This window comes from Ochotona princeps, chromosome 19, assembly GCF_030435755.1.
Source record: "Ochotona princeps isolate mOchPri1 chromosome 19, mOchPri1.hap1, whole genome shotgun sequence".
In the NCBI taxonomy this organism is placed as follows: Eukaryota; Metazoa; Chordata; class Mammalia; order Lagomorpha; family Ochotonidae; genus Ochotona; species Ochotona princeps.
Window position 1 is genome coordinate 35,994,040 of NC_080850.1, and position 20,645 is coordinate 36,014,684.

General features: G+C 46.0%; 1 protein-coding gene across 1 annotated transcript in view; it reads left to right on the forward strand.

The window, feature by feature from the left end:
- FSTL4 (follistatin like 4) overlaps positions 1-20,645 on the forward strand; it is a 418,275-nt gene that overhangs the window by 139,536 nt on the left and 258,094 nt on the right. The window contains exon 3 of the mRNA XM_004586404.2: positions 11,975-12,008. Within this exon, the coding sequence (XP_004586461.2) occupies positions 11,975-12,008 (34 nt within the window). The remainder of the gene's footprint in view (positions 1-11,974; positions 12,009-20,645) is intronic.

Here is a 20,645-nt window from a genome sequence, read left to right on the forward strand (position 1 = left end):
GAGATGGCGAGGCGATTGAACTGTGGGGTCTGCATACATTCTTTTGTGCATTTTTTTGTATCAGATCCTGTCTGTTTGTGACCCCTTGTCGTCATGTGCAGATGGGCTCAGGCAAGAGGTCAGTGCTGCTGGCAACCTGTCTTTGAATCCTCCAGATTTGGTTAGCCCAGTTCTCATGTTCAGCTTGCAGCAGCTGAAGGAAGACAAGAGGTTGCCTGGAATGGTGCGGCTGACCAGCTGAATAGCTGCTGTTTGCTGCCCTACCTGTGGGCTAGACTCAGATGGGGTCATGCTTAATGAAAACATAAACTCATACCCCTTTGTGGCAGAGGCTCTCTGTCCTTGCTCTCCTCTCTCTTCCTCTGGACCCTCCAGAGATGGCCTGGCAGCGAGCCTACACAGAGCTCCAGGGAGCAAGGCATGCCTCAGGTATCTCTGTGTTTCTATGGGAGCTGAGCCACACCTGGAAAAGTAGAGGAAGTGGAGGAACACTCAAGTAGAGGAACACTCAAGCAGCTTGAGTGTTCCCCTTGCTGGCCTCTGTGTCCCTAGCTGGAGAGCCATGCTTCGGGGGACAGATAGGGGATATAAGCTATGGGTCTGGGGCAGGCGTCGCTGTCCCCATGACCTTCCAGGGGCTTCATGGTGCAGTAGCTCTGTCCAGGACATAGACACAACCCAGCTGCCTGCTGCAGGTGGAGTGGCAATGAAGCAAGGAGTGCCCTGGGTGCCCAGTTACAGCCTAGTCCACCCCTGTGGCAAAAGGTTGTTGTGAGGGAAAGAACCAGTTATTTGCCAAATCAGAAGACTCCTTTGTTTTTAACATGTTGAGTGGCAAGTGCCTGCTTCCCTGGGGCTCCCTTGCCCTGCCCTTGGGTGGAGCCCTCCTCCAGCAAGGTGCAGTGGCCCATCGGGAAGTGATGTCCATCTCCCATGATTGGACACAGCAGTCCCTTGTGGCTACAGAAGTCAGCCTGAGGTTCAGAGCAAACTTGTTTTAAAATGGATGACCTCAGCATGAGGCCTTAAAGGTAACTTAGATTTAAAATCACTCCATGCTGCTACTCATTATGGTAAAGAATGTCATCCTTAGCACCCACATCATCTTCATTGCAGGAAGCCTGGTTTCTCTGGTGACTGCTCGCGGCTGTTGACATGGGTTCTCCCCAGGCTTGCTCTTCCCGGTACTCTGGGGACTCCTGCGTGGCCTGCCTGCTTTGCCCACTTCACAGATGAGACAGACTGTGTCTGGGAGGATCCTTCAGGGTGGTGCAGGTGATACAGCAGCTGATGGAATGGTGTTATCAGACAAGCAAGTTTTATGAGCCTTGTTCCTCAGTCTTCCCAACATTGTGATGGATGGTACTGGCAGGGCTGGCAGGGCTGCTGTCATTGAGTTCATCCTGGTGATATTGAAATATTTTTTATGTAGTATAGCATTCTGTTTTCTTTTCTGAATAAAGATTTATTGATGTATTTATTTGGAAGACTAATAGAAGGATGGAAAGGGGATAAAAAAGCAGATCCATGTTTCGTCCACTGGTAGTTCACTCCGTAAGTGTCCACAACTGCCATGGCTGGGCCAAGCTGCAGCCAGCAACCCAGAGCTCCATTTAGGTCTCCATGTTGGTATTTGTATTGTCTCCTGCTGCCTTCCCAGGCACATTAGCAGGAAGCTAGATCAAAAGCAGAGTAGCTGGGAATGAACTTGGCATTCTTACACGTGGAATGTCAATGCTGCAAGTGGTAGCTCAACTCATTACACCACAGTTCTGGCTCCCAGTATGTTCTTTTTTTAACTAAATAACTTAGGTTTTAAAATTTATTTTAAAGGCGAAATTACAGAGAGACACACACACACAGAGATTGTCTGTCTTCTGGTTCATTCTCCTTGATGATCACAGCAGCCAGGTACAGGCTAGACCGAAGTCAGAAGCTACAAGTTTTCATTCAGGTCTCCCACATTGAGGGCAGAGGCCCAAACACTTGGACCGTCTTCAGGTACCTTTTCTTAGGCTGTTAGCAGGGAGCTAGATCAGAAGAGGAGCAGCTGGGACACAATTTGGTGCCCAATATGGGATGCTGGTATTTATGGAAAATACACTTATGAAAAATGCCAGCATTGCAAGTGGCAGCTTTAGGTGCTATACCACAATGCTAGCCCCCATAAATTATTTGTTTGAGAGACAGAGAACTCCCACCTGCTGGTTCAATTCCCAAACGCCTGTAACTGTTCCAGGCTTGAGGCCATAGTTAGGAGTGGCGACTCAAGCCATACCTCCTGTTTCCCACATATGTGGCAGGAACCTGATTGCTAGAGCCAGCCCATGGCCTCCTGGTGGCTGCATCAGCTGGAAGCCAGAGTCAGGAGTGGAGCTGGGACTCAAACTTGGGCTCTATGATGTGGCATGCACACCTTGGAACTGGTGTCTAAGCGGCCAGGCCATGTACTCATCCTTTATTACATTTTTAATAGTGGAATAAAAGTAATACAACATTCCAGAGGTTACTTTGATATTTTCTTGCAGTTGACCAGACATTCTTTATTCCTTTACTCTCAATCATTATTCTTTTAGTCTCTTACTCTCAGTGATATACCCTTCATCACCCATCCAGCTAAACTGTTTGGGCTTCCCAGTCCCATGTCAACACTGGCTTCTGTGAGCACATCCATCTGTAGCAGTGGAGGAAATGGAAGGGGTACAGAATTTATTTCTGGTACTATTCCTGTTTTCAGCCCCAAGTGTTAGAGGGTTGGACTTCCTCTTCTGCCACAGCCCTGGCCAATCCTCTATCCTTTAGTTCCCAGTCTCTTGGGGCAATGAGAAAGGCAAATGAGGCCTCCCATGATGAGAGCAGTCTTTGAACAGGTGCAGGACTTGTCCGGTCATCTCTGCATCTCCCTGCAGGCCCTGCTGCAGCACACCAGGAGCACACTCCCTTCCTCTGCCCCACGGGCTCTGGGTGCCTGGGACACCTGCTCCGTGAGAAACACCCATGGTATTTCTCAGGAGCCAGCACCTCCTACTTGATATTTTTTGAACACTTGCTGTGGATTCCACAAGACTGGCAGAGGCAGGGGATGCGATGCTATGCCCCCAGCAAATCTTCTCTGCTTTATTGTTGGGTGGTGTGACTCTCACACCAGCCCTGGGCATAGGGTTAATCCCCTAACCCCTGTCATCTGGCTTTGAAGACCCAGCTAGTCTGTGCTGGGAAATCTTGCAACTTGACTGTCTCACTTCTGCCTTTAATTCAACCATATAAATGAGATCAAATGTTCCCAGGGCTTGGTGCATCTTGGAGCCAGTAATGGAATACAGGCTGCAGAAGGCATCTCTTTATCTTTTTTTCTCCATTTTTTAAAATTATATTTTTGACAATCTTTATATAGTTAATTAGGGTAAAAAGGTTCAAGGCTACAGGAAAATGGGTAAGACTATTAGTTCCATATTGTTTCCTTCATATATCTGAGGTAAAGGGGGATTTTAAGGGAGAAGTCCCACCTAGTCGCCCACCCTCCCCAGGTCCCCGATGTGGGGCATGCTCCAGGGGTCTTGCTGAAGTGGTTTTGATAGTTCAACAGTTATGAACCGCTGCCAGTCTTGCCATTCGAAGCACGATGAGGTCGCTGAAGAATCCACTGATTGACATAGTCCATCATAGAGTCTCCATTTGCTTAGTTTTTCACTGCCAACATATAGCTGAGGTGGTTGATTGACTTGTTCTGTCCTCTGTCTCTTCATGGTTAGAGTTCTGAGTCTGGCAGTTTGACTGGGGGGGGATCCCCAAAGAAACTTTGTCTGAGGTGTTCCCAGACCAGATTCTTGTATGCACTAGCAAGTACACGGTCCGGCACAGTCCATTGCCCCAATCAGCTGGTGGTTGCAATTGATGGGCCGGCTCTGCTTCCAATCCTGTCTTCCACTGGAACCAATGGGTGTTGCAGTCCAGCCTGGTTCTGCCCAGCACACACTCGGCCCTCACATAAACCAGTGTGAGCTGCAGCCTAGTTGGAGCGACCCACAATAACCCCCACCAGGCCTGCCCCCTGTCCTGGTTTGCCAGTATGTGCAGCAGACTAGTCCAGTCTGTCCCACATCCCATTTGGCTCTCATACATGTCAATGGGTATTAAAGTCTAGTTCCATCTAACCAGCTCAACTATCCAGCCCTCATAGATGTTGTTGGGTGTCTCTCTGTCTAGCCACCCAGCCCCTGTCCTAGTTTTTGTGCCCTCCCGTGGGAGTGGTAACCCAAGAGGGAGGAGCCCACTATTTCCCTCCCAGGCCATTCCCACTCCTGGATTATGCATTCTCCAGGTGGTTCTGTGGTTTAACTTGACAGAATTAGCCCCCAGTGCCAGCTTCTGCCAGCTGATGCTGCGACTAAGCCCAACCAACCCTCACCCACTCTAATTGTAGTTTGCAACAGTAGGATCAATCAGCCCAGCCTGGCTTTTCCCTGATCTAGTCCACATGAGGCCCACAGGTGTTGTAGCCCTGCCTAGTCTGGTCTGCCCCCATCCCAGCTCATGCTCTCCAGTGGGAGTAGCTGTCCAGCAAGGGAATCCTTCCTTATTCCCCCTGCCGGCTCTGCCCTTCCCTTCCTGGTTCTCATGTGTGCTGTTGGGCACTGTGGTCACATCTGGTACAGGTAACCTCACCTTGGCATTCTGTAATGTGCACTGGTTTTTGTCGCGACCAATCTTGGCTCGACCCACACTCTGTTCTGGTACTCAGATTTGCCAGTGGATGACATGAACTGAATCAGCCTGGTCTGTCCCCGACCCATGCCAAATGTATGCCAGTGGGTAACTTTCCATGGCCTGTTCTAGGCTGTTTCCTATTATGCTGCTTGCATTTACCTGCCAGGTCTGTGTCCTGCCAGAGGAGTTGCCCAGGCTCCTCCATAAGAACCCCTCCCAATGCCAGATTTTGCGCATACCAGTGGATCCATGAGCCAGCACTACTCAGTTCATCTCCTGTCCTAGCAGAACAGTGGCTTTTCCTAACTGGACTTCAACCCAATCTGGTTCTTGCTGTTGTATATTTCAGCCCAGCCACGGCTCGTCCATACCCACATACAGCTCATACATGGCTCAGTAGGGGCTGAGACCCAGCCTAGTCAGTCCCACATCTACCCTGGTCCTCCAGAACACCAGAAGGTGTTAGAGTCTGGCCTGGCTTGGTGCGTCCAATCCCAGTTCACACTTGTGTCAAGGGAGACTACAACTGTATCCTGATCAGAACGCAGCCCCCATTCCAGCCCATGCGTCTCTTGGTGGGAACCTCAACCCAGCTAGGGTGTCCCCTTAACTCCCCAACCAGACCTGTTCCCAGCCATAGATCACGCACATGCCAGTGGCTGCTCTGACTCAGCTTGGCACAGCCCCTCACCTGTCCCGACCCCTGCTTTAGACACTGTGGCTTAGCGTCCCTGGCTCCTGCAGACCAGTAGGTGCAAGAGCCTAGCTTGGCATAGAAGGCATCTCTTTATTTAGCTGGCTTCTGTGGGTCTGAGGGAAGATTTTAATTGCAACATGGTGTCCTACTCACAAAAATGACAACAGTTAGATTCAACTTTTTAAAATTCAAATGAATAAATGAAAAATTATAAGCAAGCTTGCTAAAGGAGTGTTTGTTGTAAGAGCTTCTTAGATAGGGAACCTTTAGAATTTAGATGTCAGAATTTCAGTAGTGATGAGTCCTGACTCCCAAAAAAGCTTCCATGCCCTCAACTCCCTAGACTCCATGGTTGATAAAGTGAGCTGGTGAAAGGACTGCCTTAAGTAGCATCTTCAGGAAACTGAGGCATGGAGACCCCACGGTGGTGAGCTCCTCAGCCTCCAGTCTGCCGGAAGGTGGGATTATCTCTGGATGGTAGGGACTTCCAGGCCACAGCAGACTGGCCATGTGGAGTTATGTTCAACTTCCTGCTACATGTCCTATGTTCAGTGCAGATCTGAACAGGGGAGGCTGGGAATATGTGTGAGGATTTGGGGCCATGGTCCCAGATACGGCCACACAATCTTTTTTCCAGGAGCCTCGATACCTGCGCCTAAGATGGACACAGGAAGCATCCAGAACAGGAGTGTGAAGATGATCCTTCCTGCTCTTTCATCTTCTCTTAGACTGTTTTCTGATAGCTAAGAATCTGTAATAGATTTCTGAATTATGAAAAATATTACTCAGAATTTGCTTTCTATTGATTCAAAAATAAAGATTATGCAGTTCAACTGCACAATAAAATACAGCTTTATGGGATGGTAATTTTTTTACTTAAGTTCTTCTACATTCTAGTGGGAGATAATGGATTCAGGAAGGGTACAATGAGAAATAAAGCTGTTGTATTGTATTGGTTAAATGACATTTAAAATGATTTGGCTGTCAAATTCATGGAAAGGTTATGAGCAATGAATGAAAAATCTAAAATTAATTCCCTATTTCAAGAAAGTGTGATTTATGCCATAATAAAATTAGATTTTTAGTTAAAGAAATTTAGTCATTAAGCAATGCCCATGCGCTAGCTCTCATTTATCACCATCTGGTTTGAGGCTTCTGCCGAAAATAATTTCTTCCCCAGGCAGTGCATCCACGGCCTCTGTGTCGTTTATGTCAATGAATTTCATGCTGTGTTTTTCTGCTACAGCTTTTAAGGGGCTCTTTTTGCAAAGATTGGAAAGGTGGATTCTTATTTAGCCTCAGTAATTGAGGGAGTCATTGGACTCGTGATACCAACTCTACCCCATGTTCTGATTGGCTCTCTCCCTTTGTTATTTTCATCAGTGAGAGCAGTGGTGACCATGGCCAGCATGGGAGGACTCTTTTCTGTTCTTATCGCAAATAGTTACCACAGTGACTCTGAGGAATGCGCTAGTTCTGTCTTTCGCAGATGGATATACTGAGGCTTGGGAAAGTGAACCAGGTCAGTGATGCTGACAGGGAAGAGCCAGGGTTGAGCCTGGGCACTCCAATCTCAGGGTCCTGTTTTTCCATCTCTGGCATGGTTTCCATGAATGTTTGTTGATTTTTTTTTTTTACATTGGGCTGTAGCGAGTGGTGACTCAGGGCTTCAGAGGCCAGAGTGCAGAGACCCAGAAACTGGGTGTGTGCCCTGCTGCCCCACTGCACGCCTCTTCTCTTTCTGTCGACCTTCTGGGTTAGTTACCAAGCTGTTAACATTTTGGAAGAATCAACTTAAAAATGTCATGATACAGTTTCTACTTTTATCATGATTGTTGATCATTTAAGTGGACTTGGTTTATTTTCTATCTATTTTAGTGAGACAAGCTTAGGTCATCAGTTTTTAGGTCTTCTTTTTTTTTTCCATGTATGTTTTTATGACTGAGTACCAATTCAAGACACAGCTGCTCCACTTCTGATTCAGCTCCCTGCCAACAGCCTGGAAATGCAGTGGAAGACGGGCCCAAGTGCCTGGACAGCTGCACCCACCGGGAAGACCTGGATGGAGTTCTAGGCTCCTGGCCATTTGGGAAATAAACTTTAACTCTTCCTCTATACTGCCACTCTATGTTTCAAATAAATAAAAATAAATCTTTTTTAAAAATTGTATTGTCCTTCTAACCAGTGCCTTAGTCATGTCCCACAGTTCTTTTTGTATGTTGTAATCCTCTTGTCATTTCATTTCTTAATATCTTCCTTCCTGTGAGGTTTTCTCTATGGAATAGTTCTGAGTACCTGTTCTACGATTCCATTTGTAGGTGGTGTCCTCCTCAAATCTACTCCCCAACCTCTGACTCCAGCCAACAATTTTTGTTTGAATATTCACTTCTTTTGCTGTGACTACCTAGGGATAGTTTTCTCTATACTTGTCTTACTGTGGCTTGTAGAAACTCTCAGGTTTTTGACTTGATGTATTTAATTAAAAAAAAACAACCTTTCAACTAGTTTATCTTCAAATACTGTCTCTTCCACATTTCTCCCCTGAAGTTTGATCACGTGCTGGTTGTGTCTTTTCAGCATGTGCTGTAGTGTCCATGCGCCTCTCTTCTGTGCGCTTATGTTTATTTTCTTCACTTCAGGTCTCTAGTCTGGTTATTTTCTACTAATCTAGCTTCAGTTCCAGAATTCCAATTTGTTTTTTAAAGTAGATTCTAGCTTCATGATGAAATGCAATTTCTTTCTCTGTCTTCCTGAACGTGTTAGTTGTAATTATCCTTAATCTTACATTTGCTAAATCTGTGATCTGCATAACCTATGAGTTGGCTTCTCGAGTTTTAGCCCTTTGATACAGTTTATTATCACGCTTGGTAAATTGTGGCTGGATGCTAAAGATTATATGTTAATAAAAACCCCTCAAAGACCTAGCGTTGATTTTGTTGTCTTTCATATATAATTCATGTCTCTGATGGATGGATAGAATCATGGCAAATCACCCTGTTCTATGAAGGGGTAGAATTGATGGCCTTTGGCATCCTTGAAAGCCCCGCCTGAGCTATAATGTTTATCTCCTAATTCAGTAAGATTTCTTAATGTTCTAGAAGATCACCTTTGGTTTGGTTCCAGTACAAAAAGGTGGTACTCCTAACTTCATAGTTACTTTTGGCAAAGGGTTAGTTTAATGCAAGTCACTCTTTCTTAGCTAGAAGTAAAAGTCTATCACATTTAATTTCCATTATAATTAAGCATTATTATTTTGTTTTTTTAAAGATGGGGTTTTGTTATGTGCATAGGTCTTGCAATCAGATTTTGCATTCAAGTTTCAATTGATGATGTACTACAATCTGAAACTTTATATCCACTTAACATTTCTTTCTCTTTTAATCTGTGGTTGAAAAAGTAAAAGTAAATCCATCTTTAAATATCAATTTGTTTAAGCCATTTTGGGGGGTGAGCACTTGGTCTAATGCTAAAGACCCCAAGTTGGGACTCCTGTATCTCATATCACAGCTCCATTCCTGATGCTGCTTCTACTGATATAAACACAGGGTGCTGGAAGCAGGGACTACTGTGTAGGCTTTCTGCTATCTACATAGGAGAGCTGGATTGGATTCCTAGTTCCTGTCTTCAGCCTGGTCTAACTCTGGACATTATAGGCATTTTCAGAGTGAACAGTAGATGGAAGTTATTTTCTCTCTGTCTCCAATTCTCTTTCTCTAATTCCAAGAAGATGGTAGAACAATCTCACTTATGAATGAATATCAATATAAAATCTAGGTCAGTCAATTCAAGCACTTATTTGAAAGTATAGAAAACAGGATATGACCACATATTTTAAAAATACATGTCATGACTAGGAAAAACTTGTTACAGAAAAACAGGGATAGTGGAATGTTAGGAAATCCATGTAAGTCACAATATTAATACTTCTCAGGAGAAAAGACCCATATGATCCTCATCATACATACCTAAAAACTGCTTGATAAATTTCAAAACATATTTAGGGCCTGGCGGTGTGGCCTAGCGGCTAAAGTCCTCACCTTGAATGCCCCGGGATCCCATATGAGCGCCGGTTCTAATCCTGGCAGCTACACCTCCCATCCAGCTCCCTGCTTGTGGCCTGGGAAAGCAGTCGAGCACGGCCCAATGCATTGGGACCCTGCACCCGTGTGGGAGACCTTGAAGAGGTTCCTGGTTCCCGGCATCGGATCGGCGCGTACCGGCCCATTGTGGCTCACTTGGGGAGTGAAACATCGGATGGAAGATCTTCCCCTCTGTCTCTCCTCCTCTCTGTATATCCGGCTTTCCAATAATAATAAAATCTTTAAAAAAAAATACTTAATTTTTCGTTCAACAGATATGTATTGAACATCTGCTGTGTTCCAACCATGAAGGTGCCAGAGTGACAAAGACGCTGCTACCACTGCAGCCCACAGCCCAGGGGAATGATGTGATTAACAAGTACACAAGGAGGGACATGAGCTCTATTTACCTAAAATATTTAAAAACTCAATAAAATGAAGCTACAGAGAAATTATAGGCTGGAAGAAAATATTTGTAAGTCATGTATCTCATAAAGGAACTGTATCTAGAATACATGAAGAACTCTCAAATTCATTAATACAGATATATAGCCAAACTTATGCAATTTCACACTTGAAATGTTTGCAAGTTATTAGATGTCAATTGTATACCAATGAATTCATTTTAGAAAGAAAAACTCAATAAAACATGTATTGACTTCGTTCATGTTTTAAACATTTCATTAAGCCGAATTCCAGCATTTTGCTTGCTAGGGAAGTGTTAATGATTGTCTTCTTGATGTCAAGATTCTAGTCAAGGTTGACCATATGTCCACAACATTTAATACTGAACTGAAGAATTAGTTAAAGCAGTAAGGTAAGAGAAAGCAACTAGGAATGGAGGAGTCAGAAAGAAATGATCCTGGCTGTCTAACTTCCTTAAGTGTACAAATGGAATCATGTGAACTCGTGTCAGATACGGGCTCCATCAGGTACATGCCAGCACTTGTTCACAGGAGCCTGGGTAGGGAATCAACCAAGGTTTTGATCATCACAGGAATGGATAAAGAAAATGTACTGTATGCACATGATGGAATGCAATTCAGCCATCAACAAAAGAGTGAAATATTGTCATTTATGGAAAAAAGGATGGAACTGGAGGCCACTGGGTTAAGTGAAGTGAGCCAGTTGCAGACCAGTACTGCATGTTCTTCCTTGTATTGGGGAGCTAAGGTTAGGGAGGAAAGCTCAGTCTGGCCATGGGATACTGATTTCTGGAGACTAGGAGAGTTCGGGGGAATAATAGAAGTTTATATTTTTAAAAAATAGAAGTATGCTTCACTAATTCTGACAGAGATACTAATAGGAGGTATTGTTAATAGGGGAAGAAGAGAGAATAATATATAGGATTCTGTACCTTGTAAATTCTGCAATATTTTTCAAAGAACCTATCAAAAATATACAAATGGAAACCCCCAAAGAGTGGATGGGAAAAAAAACTATTAAAAACAAAAGAAATTTGAACAAGTGGCTATTTAGAAAATCAAAATAAAACATCAACTGTCATTATATGTACAAATAGAAGCCAACTGGAAGATAGAATGAAAGGGAAGATTCCATTTATGATAACAAAGGATGTACAAAAAAGAAATATTCAACATGCACACAAGGGAAATTGCAGAATATTCTTGAAGGAAACAGAACTAAGCTTGAAGAACATGGCAGAAATTCCATACTATTTCATGAGAAGAAGCAGGGTCATGTGCCAGGCAAGAGTGCTCTGAGGAGGAAGCTGACGCTGTGCGGCTGAAGGGCCTGCCTGGTTGTGGGGGCCAGGGAAGGAAGTGCAGTCCAAGCTCACCCATCTCTTCCTCAGTCATTAGCATGAGTCTTCAGTTTATTCTCAACCTTGGGGATTTTTTTATCCTGAGTGTTTATGATGAACTGTAGAGATGTGTTGTTATGATGCCATGATGTACGTTGCCAGCATTCCTCTGCCACAACCTTTGTCTCTGCGACTTTTCCTTCTCCCTGGACAACCCATGCTCTCCATCACCCCACTTTTCTGTTTTTCTCTCTTCCTGTTGTGCCTGCCCCTCTGAAAGTCCTCTCTGAAAGCCTGATAATTCTTCAGGGTTTTTTTCTGAAGATTGTTTTAAAAGCATATTCCCCATGTTTCCAGTTCACTACAGGACATTGGTATCTGTCCAGGCAAATCACCCTTGTGTGTGTGTGTGTGTGTGTGTGTTGTGCAGTAATGTGTAAGGAAAATCCTGAGAAATAGCTGTGCCCATGAAAACCTATTTGGTTGAAATTTTTTTAATTTTTTGCCTGAACCTAAAAAGAAATATTATTTACATCTGTAGAGACTGTGTATGTGTGTGTGTGTGTACCTGTTTGTGTTGAGAGTTTTCTAGACCCAATGTCACAAATGCCATGTTATAATTACTGTGTTTACCTTTTCATGGATGTGAATAATGAGAAGTGAGATATTTGCAAGTTTCTGTACATGTGAATTATTCTTCAGTAACACAAGGCTCTCTTCTTACAGGAATCCAGGAGCTCTGAAGTCACAAGAAACAAAGGTAGGGAGATGACCTCACACTCACTTCCTTCCCAGTATTGACATTTTGGAGGCAATTTGTTGAAATGTGATGAACTTCAGACTGGGGGCAGGCAGCTCCCAGAAACTTCTTGTGGCCTTTTCTGGATGCCACCTGCTTGTCACTTGACTGTAGGGAACGCAAGCCCTGAAGGGCAGCATAGCTTGGCACAATTACTGCTTCTGCCCTGGAGAACTGGCTTTTCCGTGCTCCTGCTCATGGTCTGTTCAGAGAAACCTTTCACCCAGCAAAAACAACATCACAAACCACAGTGAAAAAAGAAAATGCTCGTGATTGGAGGTATTTCAGTATCTAGAAAGAGATGCCACTGTGAAAAATATTTCTGATTAGATTTTACAGCTTCAGCTAAGCTGAAATAGAAATAACCAATTAATTTTCCTTTTGGAAACAATTCCATGATGTCCTATTTTCCCTGCCAGCATTCCTCTAGCACATTTATTTTCTGGTCTCCAAGGTAAGTGTATATGGGTGGTAATTTCAGAAATCTTCTAGTGGAAATGGAAATTTCCCTTATTCACTTTCAGTAATGCCTAGCTACTAATAACAGGGAGTGGGTTTTTTTGCTACGAATTGTGGAAGCGTTGACAATTGTGTCCTTACTGAGAGTGCAGACAGAAGCCAAAGTGAGTTCTTAACCTAGGGAGTAGCCTCTGGTTTTCACCTGAACTATATCCATCTCTTTCCTAAAAGAATGACAATCTGTAGTGAGACAGTTCCCTGTTTTCACTTAAATCTAGCATATATCCATGCTTCATGGTTAGTTCTTCTGTTGTACAACATCTGTGCACAAGATGGTCATGTTATCCACATGTGTTATCTCCAGCATTGGCAAACTTAGACTTTCCAACTTAGTGGCAGTGGCTAAAATTGGTTGGTGGCTGCTGTCTTTGGTTCTGAAACCTCAAGTTCAAAGGATCTGGGTAATCAGACTCCGGGGAGAAACTTACGGTTTCCAATCCTGTTTGCTTTGTCTTTGATTTTGGATTGAATGGCCCCTAGATTGCTTCTACTTGGTAAGCATCATTGTTTGGATATCAAAGTCAAATGACACTGGATGCCGTAGATGGCGTTGGGAAGAAGTTTCTTCTTGAAGATGTGGGTGCCATGACCGTGCATATTGGGGAGAAACAGCCACATAGAGTGTAGAAGTTGATATTGGATGAGATTGTGAACACTGTTCTATTCCTGTCAGTACCATGGAGTGTGCATAGCTGAAAGTAATGAGCATTGTAGAATTGCTTATAAACTTAACCTTTAAACATAAGCTTGCCTTGATCTGTTACTGTCTGTTAGGAATAGCTCGAACAAGATGGAGTTGTAGGACAACTATATATATATTTCTACTCAAAGGCCTAAGAAAGCTTAATCAGACTTGTGGCTAGAAAGCCTCAGCAGACTGTGTGTCTGGAGAGTGAGTCGAGGCATGGCTCTCTCCTCCACCCCATCAAAGCGTCAGTTTATACAGCTGACTGACGGGTGGCTTGTGCTTTGTGTCTGTACTCACAATCTGTCCTGGCGTTACACACACGTGTCCCTTCCTATTGTGAACCGATGTCTTTCTTGCTTGTTTCTGTCAAAGTGGAATGTGCAAAGTTCCTGAAATAGCCGCGTTCTTTTAATGTCACTGCCTCTAACCTGGCAGGCAGGAAGAAAAAGTGGGAAATTGCAAGTTCCAAGTATTTTTGGGTTTGAAAACTCACTCCTGTGGGCTGTGGGCTTGTTCATCTTCCCCCAAAGTGTGTGAGTATGAGAATAATTGAGGCACTGTGCATACTGCAGTAAGTTATTATCACTGTGAATAAAAGGGAGATATTATTGTACAGCATCTAGAGACTCTGATTGGGTCCTGGCTCCGACTGGAACTGGAAATGCAGCAGGCCAGTCACTTGCCACTTGCTGTTGGGTTCTCAGGCCAGGAGGGTCTGGAGAAAGATGGAGGGTCCTCAGGACTCTCAAGGTGCCCTCACATTACAGCCTGTAGGAGGGTTTTCCCCCGAGATTTGTTTTGACTCATGAGTGCGTCAAAAGGAGGACCCATGACAGACTGATGCCTCGTGATCTTTCGAAACTGTTGCATAAGTCTTGGAGGTGGAGAATGATAGCAGCTAACATCAGCACTGGAAACTAGGTCTCAGCTCTTCCTCTGGAAGTCAGGGGCCATTCAGGAAAAGTACATGCATCACATACCCTAGACCTGTTTTCCTTGCCTTACTCCCACTCCCCTGCTCCCAGCCTACCACTCCCTGGGGCCCAGATGGTCATTTAGCTTTCTTGCTTCTGGTCTTACACAGTTCCCTGCTACCTGCATGCCTTGTTACATCTTCTTCTCCTGTTGTTTCTTGGAGCCTCTTGCAGAGGGCAGGGTTTCCACCAAGTTGTTTCCTGAAAGCATAGCCCCTTCCCTTTAGACACCACCCCCCAAACCCCTCACATTCCTAGCTCAGTGATAGTGATTGTTTGGCTTGAAGTAAGAGCAGGCTACACATGTGCTTTGGGTTCCTTGTGTTTCTGTTCTAGTCCCGTCCTAGTGATAAATGAGTGAGGTGTGGAGGAGTCCTTTGATTCTCAAAAGGCTATTTCTCAAGAAGTGTTCCCTGGCTTTCTGTTGGCTGTGCCTGGTTGAGCTCTAGTGAAATGGCTCCGCCGTCAGATGTGCTTGGTGTTACAGGTTGAATTATGTTCCTCCAATGCACAGATTGCAGTTCTGACCCAGAACCTGTGAGTATGGATTTACTTGGAAACAGGGTCTTGGCAGAAGCCCTCAAGTTAGGATTCATGGGAGCCCCAATTTGGATTCCTATAGAAAGGGGAACCAGGGCTGGAGACACATGAGGAGAAAGGCATGCAAGGATGATGGAGGATTGCTGGCAGCCATGGAAAATGAAAGATGCAGAGAAAGACCTTTTGTCTGCCCCCTCAAAGGGAGCCTGGCTCTGCCTAGCCATGAGTTTTAGATGTCCAACCTCCAGAGGTAGAAATAATGTTAATGAGGAAATAAGCTTCTGTGTGAAACCACCTGGTTTGTACAACTTTTTATTGTGTCAGGGCACTTTCACACTTGGAAAATGCTAGACTCAATGGAGCAGAGTTGGTTTCTGTCATTGCTGCTGTCGGCCTTAATGCTTTCATTATTGCAGTCTTTCTTAGGCTACATGTGACGCTCAATGTGGAGAGTAATATGCAGTGTTGCCCACATTGTTTCCCATGTGGTAACCAGGCAGGTTCCTGAGGATCACGAGCCCCTCAGGGCTGGCGTTGTGTGCAGAGTCCTCTGGAACTCTTGCTCTGAGAGCCCCATTTACAGACGCCAGTGACCATGTCCCCTGCTTGCACCAATGGTGTGGCTGTAAGCATGGCCATTTCTCAGTGGAACTCTCACATTCTGTGCTACTCTTTACCTTCTGTCATCCTTGGTTGAAGCTCTAGCACCTCACATGGGATTCTGTCTTTATGTTCCATGCATGTTTGTGGAAGGGACTGCCCTTTGGGCTAATGTCCCTTTGAGGCACTGAACCCCTATTCAGTGGTTGGCAGCTACTGATGTGGCTTGGTCTCACAGCATCACATTCCCAGGATTCTGTCCACACCAGAAAGCTAGCAGGGGCTGTTGGAGGAAATGTGCCTGGGGCCTTTGGGATGTCTAGGGGACCTGGAGGAAGAGACAAGTGCTGAGACTGAAGTGGTGGAGTGGGACAACAAGCTGGTTGGACATCTTTGGGGAGTGATAGGCACCTTTCCCCAGGGAGGTGAAGCTGTGGCTCCCTAGGGCAGCCCTCATCATACTCACTTCCCAGGTTCTGACCTGCTGCATCTTAATCTACCACTGACACCTCTCTCCAGACACCTAAAATGACATTTCATCCATTTCTGAGGCTTCAGCCACCTCCTTCACATCCGTTCTGAGGGCTGGTGAAGACTGTGACTTCAAAATCCACCAGGTCATGTTAATAGTGTTCTCTTATTCTATAGTGTTGAGTTAGAGCCACAAGGGACCCGCCTTGAACCAGCGGCTGGGACAGTTCAGCACTTTCTAAGCTCCTGCAGTGTCTGTGACTGGGCTCTGATCAGCAGCTGCTGGCTTTCACAGGAAGGCTGGGAGAGAGCCTGGGAGGGGAGGGAGGCTGCTGTCACTAAGGAAAGGAAAGAAGCAAGTGAGAGGCACAGCCAAGGTAACTCCAATTGCTTGAGCTGCTTAGCAATGCAAATGTGCTCCATAAGTGGGCCCTGCCAGCCTAAGTGTGAAGCCCCAGCCTCTTTCGGAAACCCTTGAAATTAGTCCCTAATTGGCAGCTGCCTCTAATAGCCCCTTTATAGTTCTCCACATCTGGGTGACTGGAGTTACCATGCACTGCACTCTGTTTACCATTAATTTTGATTTTGTTTAGCAGATGTTTCCAGGAATGCTCAGCTGCCTGCTTAATCCATCTTGGTCTAATGTGAAGTTGCTGGATTAATAAACTTCTGGGTTCTTCTGAGTTAACTTCTTCGCCATCTGCAGATGTAGGCAATTGGGTTTGACAGTGCCTGTGGCACTGGGTCTTTGTCGATTCAGGACTGCTACCTGGGTAATGAGCTGGAGTTTTCTCTCTCTCCCCATTCTCACCTCTGCATGGTGAAGCCCAGCATGTTCTATAGACATCAGACTCAAAGAATTTGAGGGTGACCCCTTTCTGTTCACATTCCTACCTCCACCTCCAAAATTGATTGTTTCTGGTGGTGTAGCCTTTGTCAGCTAAGAGAAAACGGTGTTAAACTCTGTTGAACCTACTTGCCCCAAGTTGAACAGGAAGTGAATGACACAGGAGGCTGGTGTGTCTTGCTGAAGAATGATGACTTGGTGCTTAGTTTTGCTAATGGTAACTGGCATGACGTAGAATCCCAATATTTTACTTACAGTGTGATTTGGAGTAAATTACTCATTCATCTTTATTGAACAAATAGGGATAGTGATGCTATCAGCCATTAATCCAAACTCTAATTTGTGGAATCTCAAATCCTTGGGAACTGAGCATGAAAACCTGACGAAGTAACAGAGTCCAGGTGCATAAGGCAGCTCTTGGTGACTATGATGAAATGTCTGAGGCAGATTGTTTTTTGAAGAACAGAAGTTCTGGAGGAAGAAGGTCTGAATGGCATGGCATACTGTTTGAGGAAGACCTTGTGGGCTGTCCCAGCAGGGTGGGAACATGTGTCTACTGTGCCCATATCTGGGTGGTAGACTCTCCCCTTCCTTTAAGCTACAATGATTTGAAAATGGAGTTCCATGATTATATCTATCTGTTCATTTATCTGATCTAATCACTCACCAGTAGCCAACCTGGAAGCACCATGGTTAGGTTAAGTTTCTACTCTCTTAATATCATCAACTGAAAACTTGGGTATTTAGATGCGTGCATTTAGGGGAGGGGGACAAATCGTATTCACATCATAGCCCCAAGACTGGTCCTGGTCCTCAGGAGAGCCGATGCAAGGGCTTTGGTGTTCTTCATCTCTTTCCTTCTCTTGACCTGATGGTCTCATCCAGGTGTCCTTGTAGGGTGACTACAGGTGGCCACAACTCGAAGTTCCAACTGCTCACCTCTCAGAGGGGTGCACTATGTCCCCCATAAGGACATTATCAAAGTCCCAACAGGAGCTCAGATTTACTGGGCCAGTATGGTGATTCAGATCCTAAACCAATCACTATGCCTCTCTGGGAGGGAGCAGGAATCAATACTGTGATTTACTAGGACTGCCTGTTTTCTTTTTATGATGTGCAATAACCTGCTAGCCCAACCTATAGGGAATGGTCTGGTCCTCAAGGAGCAGCAGCTGCCTAGCATCCTAATACAGCCTCCTGGGAGGTGCTGGGAGGAGTGACTGTACAGTGTGGGCCATGCCCCATACCCAGTGAGTTGGCCATCACCATCGCTGCTCTTTTTGTCCTGGGTTACCAGTTCTGGCTGTAGACACAGAGGACTTTGTCTAGTCACCAACAGCTTTTTATGTGGACTTTATGTTGTAGCCCGTGGACTTTTCCATGAGCAGATGTCTTAACTTAAACTAAGCCTATTCTTCCCCCTCTTTGGATTCTTTCCTGAACTTTCTGCTCCTCTCTGGAAGAAGCCACCCACCCTCTTTCTGATGGTGTCTTTTGAGAATTTGAGGATAAACCCATCAAAAACCCTTCCCCTGACACAGAGGACTTTCCAGGCAGTGGAATCCCAGATCACCTTAACCCTTTATATTATTTTCTTTCAACAACTGCATTGCCATGTAGCGCTGATGAGGGCCCTTCCTGAGCAGTGATACAGCATTAGCCAGAGGACACTGAGGCTATGGGTGCTTCAAGATCATAACCCACACAAGCTGCAAGGTCATAACCTACATGAGCTGCCGAAGTCAGTCTAAACGCTTGGACCTGGAGAGCCCCACCTGGGCAGTGCAGCCAGCTGAGCATGACTTTTCACCTGCCCGTGCTTGTCACCTGAGGCTGTGGCTGAGCGTTTGTCCCGTCCTCTCTGCTGGCTGTGTTCAGCTCTCTCCAATACAAGAAAGCAGTGGGACCTTGGGTCATGAACCTGTGTGGGGAATGTGGGGAAGGAGGCACATCCCCACAAGGTCACGGTCCTCCAGAGCACAAAACTTGTAGGGACAGTAAGGCTGGCCCATCTAGTGAGGGCACCACCCTGAAGCACCCAGATCCTGCCCCGCCAGTCCCAGGGAGGGACACAATGCCCCATTGTATTGGGAAGACCCTGGCCTCTCCCCGGAAGTACTTGTCAGCCCTGAGGCCAGAAGGTGGTCTCTGTTTGGCAGGACGTCTGAGATGATCCTCTCCAGGTAAACCTTGTTCAGTTCTTTGTCCTAACATGTGAATGTACTGATGTGCTGTTAGCAAACCCTGAGGCCCTGGGTCAGTTATCTGTGACTTGAAAGTCAGCTGCTTCTGTCTACTTTATCCCATCACTGTTCTGCAATCTTTGTTTATTAAGATTGAGATATATGGGCCCGGCGGCGTGGCCTGGCGGCTAAAGTCCTCGCCTTGAAAGCCCCGGGATCCCATATGGGCGCCGGTTCTAATCCCGGCAGCTCCACTTCCCATCCAGCTCCCTGCTTGTGGCCTGGGAAAGCAGTTGAGGACGGCCCAATGCATTGGGACACTGCACCTGCGTGGGAGACCCGGAGGAGGTTCCAGGTTCCCGGCTTCGGATCGGCGCGCATCGGCCCGTTGCGGCTCACTTGGGGAGTGAATCATCGGACGGAAGATCTTCCTCTCTGTCTCTCCTCTGTATATATCTGGCTGTAATAAAATGAACAAAATCTTAAAAAAAAAAAAAAGATTGAGATATAGGATCCAGCTGACAGTCATGTTCTAATCCTTATTGTCAAGATTCATTCATATTTTAGAAACTCAAGAAAGCCAACAACAAACTTGCCTTCTTACATTCCAATCATGTTGTTTCTCTTTTAAGATTTACTTATTTGTAAGGCAAAGCTTTACAGAAAGAGTAAGGGGAGAGAGATCTTCCATCTACTGGTTCATTCCTCCAATGGCAACAGTGGCCATATCTAGACCAGGCCTATGCCAAGAACAACATCCAGGTTTCCTACATGGGTGGCAGGGGCCCGAGTGCTTGGACCATCCTGTGCTACCTTCCCAGGAGCTTTCAGCAGGGAGCCATATAAGAAGCAGAAGAATGGCACACCAGTGTGGGATGCCAGCATTACAAGTGGTGGCTCAGCCTGCTGTAACACCAGTCCGGCTCCCTTGGTCATAGGGTTTCTTAATAAAACTTTAGTCTCTGCCAAATGGGAAATAATCTATGAAGTGAGGCACCTCAGCTAAACCAGCATGACATGAATGGCAAGGTGTCTGTCTAGCCTGGCCTCACCCACGCTGGGTGCTCAGTGCTGCTAAGCTAGTGGCCTCCCTTTTCCCAGCCCCAGCAGCTGGGGTTGGGGTTGGGGCTGTGCCCTTCAGGTGCATGTGCTGGGCTTGGTACAATCACACTGGCTCTGAGAGGGCCTTGACAACCTGGTGACCATCGGCAGACCTAAGTGTAAATAACCCTCCCATGCTTCTCTCTCACACCTGTCTGGGTTGTCCTTGTTGACTGCCGTTTGGTGCCAGGCATACTTTGGAGCCAACTGTTGAATTCCTCCTGATAGATGGAGGGTGAGCTTGCCGTGCCCCTCAGGGGATTCAGGGCATGTGTGCCACAGAAGGGAGCAGGCATGGCTGGGGAGTGCATCTGGGGCACTTGGTGGGCATGTCCTGGCTGGAGGGGGGGCAGACAAGTATAGTCTTAAAGCGTATTGAAGGTCTCGTGGCTGCTACTGGAAGCATTTTGGGATGCTCTGGAGTTTGCCTGAGCTGTCTGAACATGCAGAGCAGACAAGACATAGCCCCACCTGTTGAGGAGAGGTAGTTGAGAAGGTACACAGTGTCTCTGGACACAGGGGCTTCCTGGTGTGCCCACCTCTCCGCAGGCTGCCTGGTGTGCCTGCCCCTCTACAGGCTGCCCTCAGGGCTTCTGCAGCTGAGCCTTCTGGCCTTGGTGGGGGTGTTGCTGCTGCAGAGGGGGTGAACTCAGTTCAGGTCCTCTTCAACCCCTC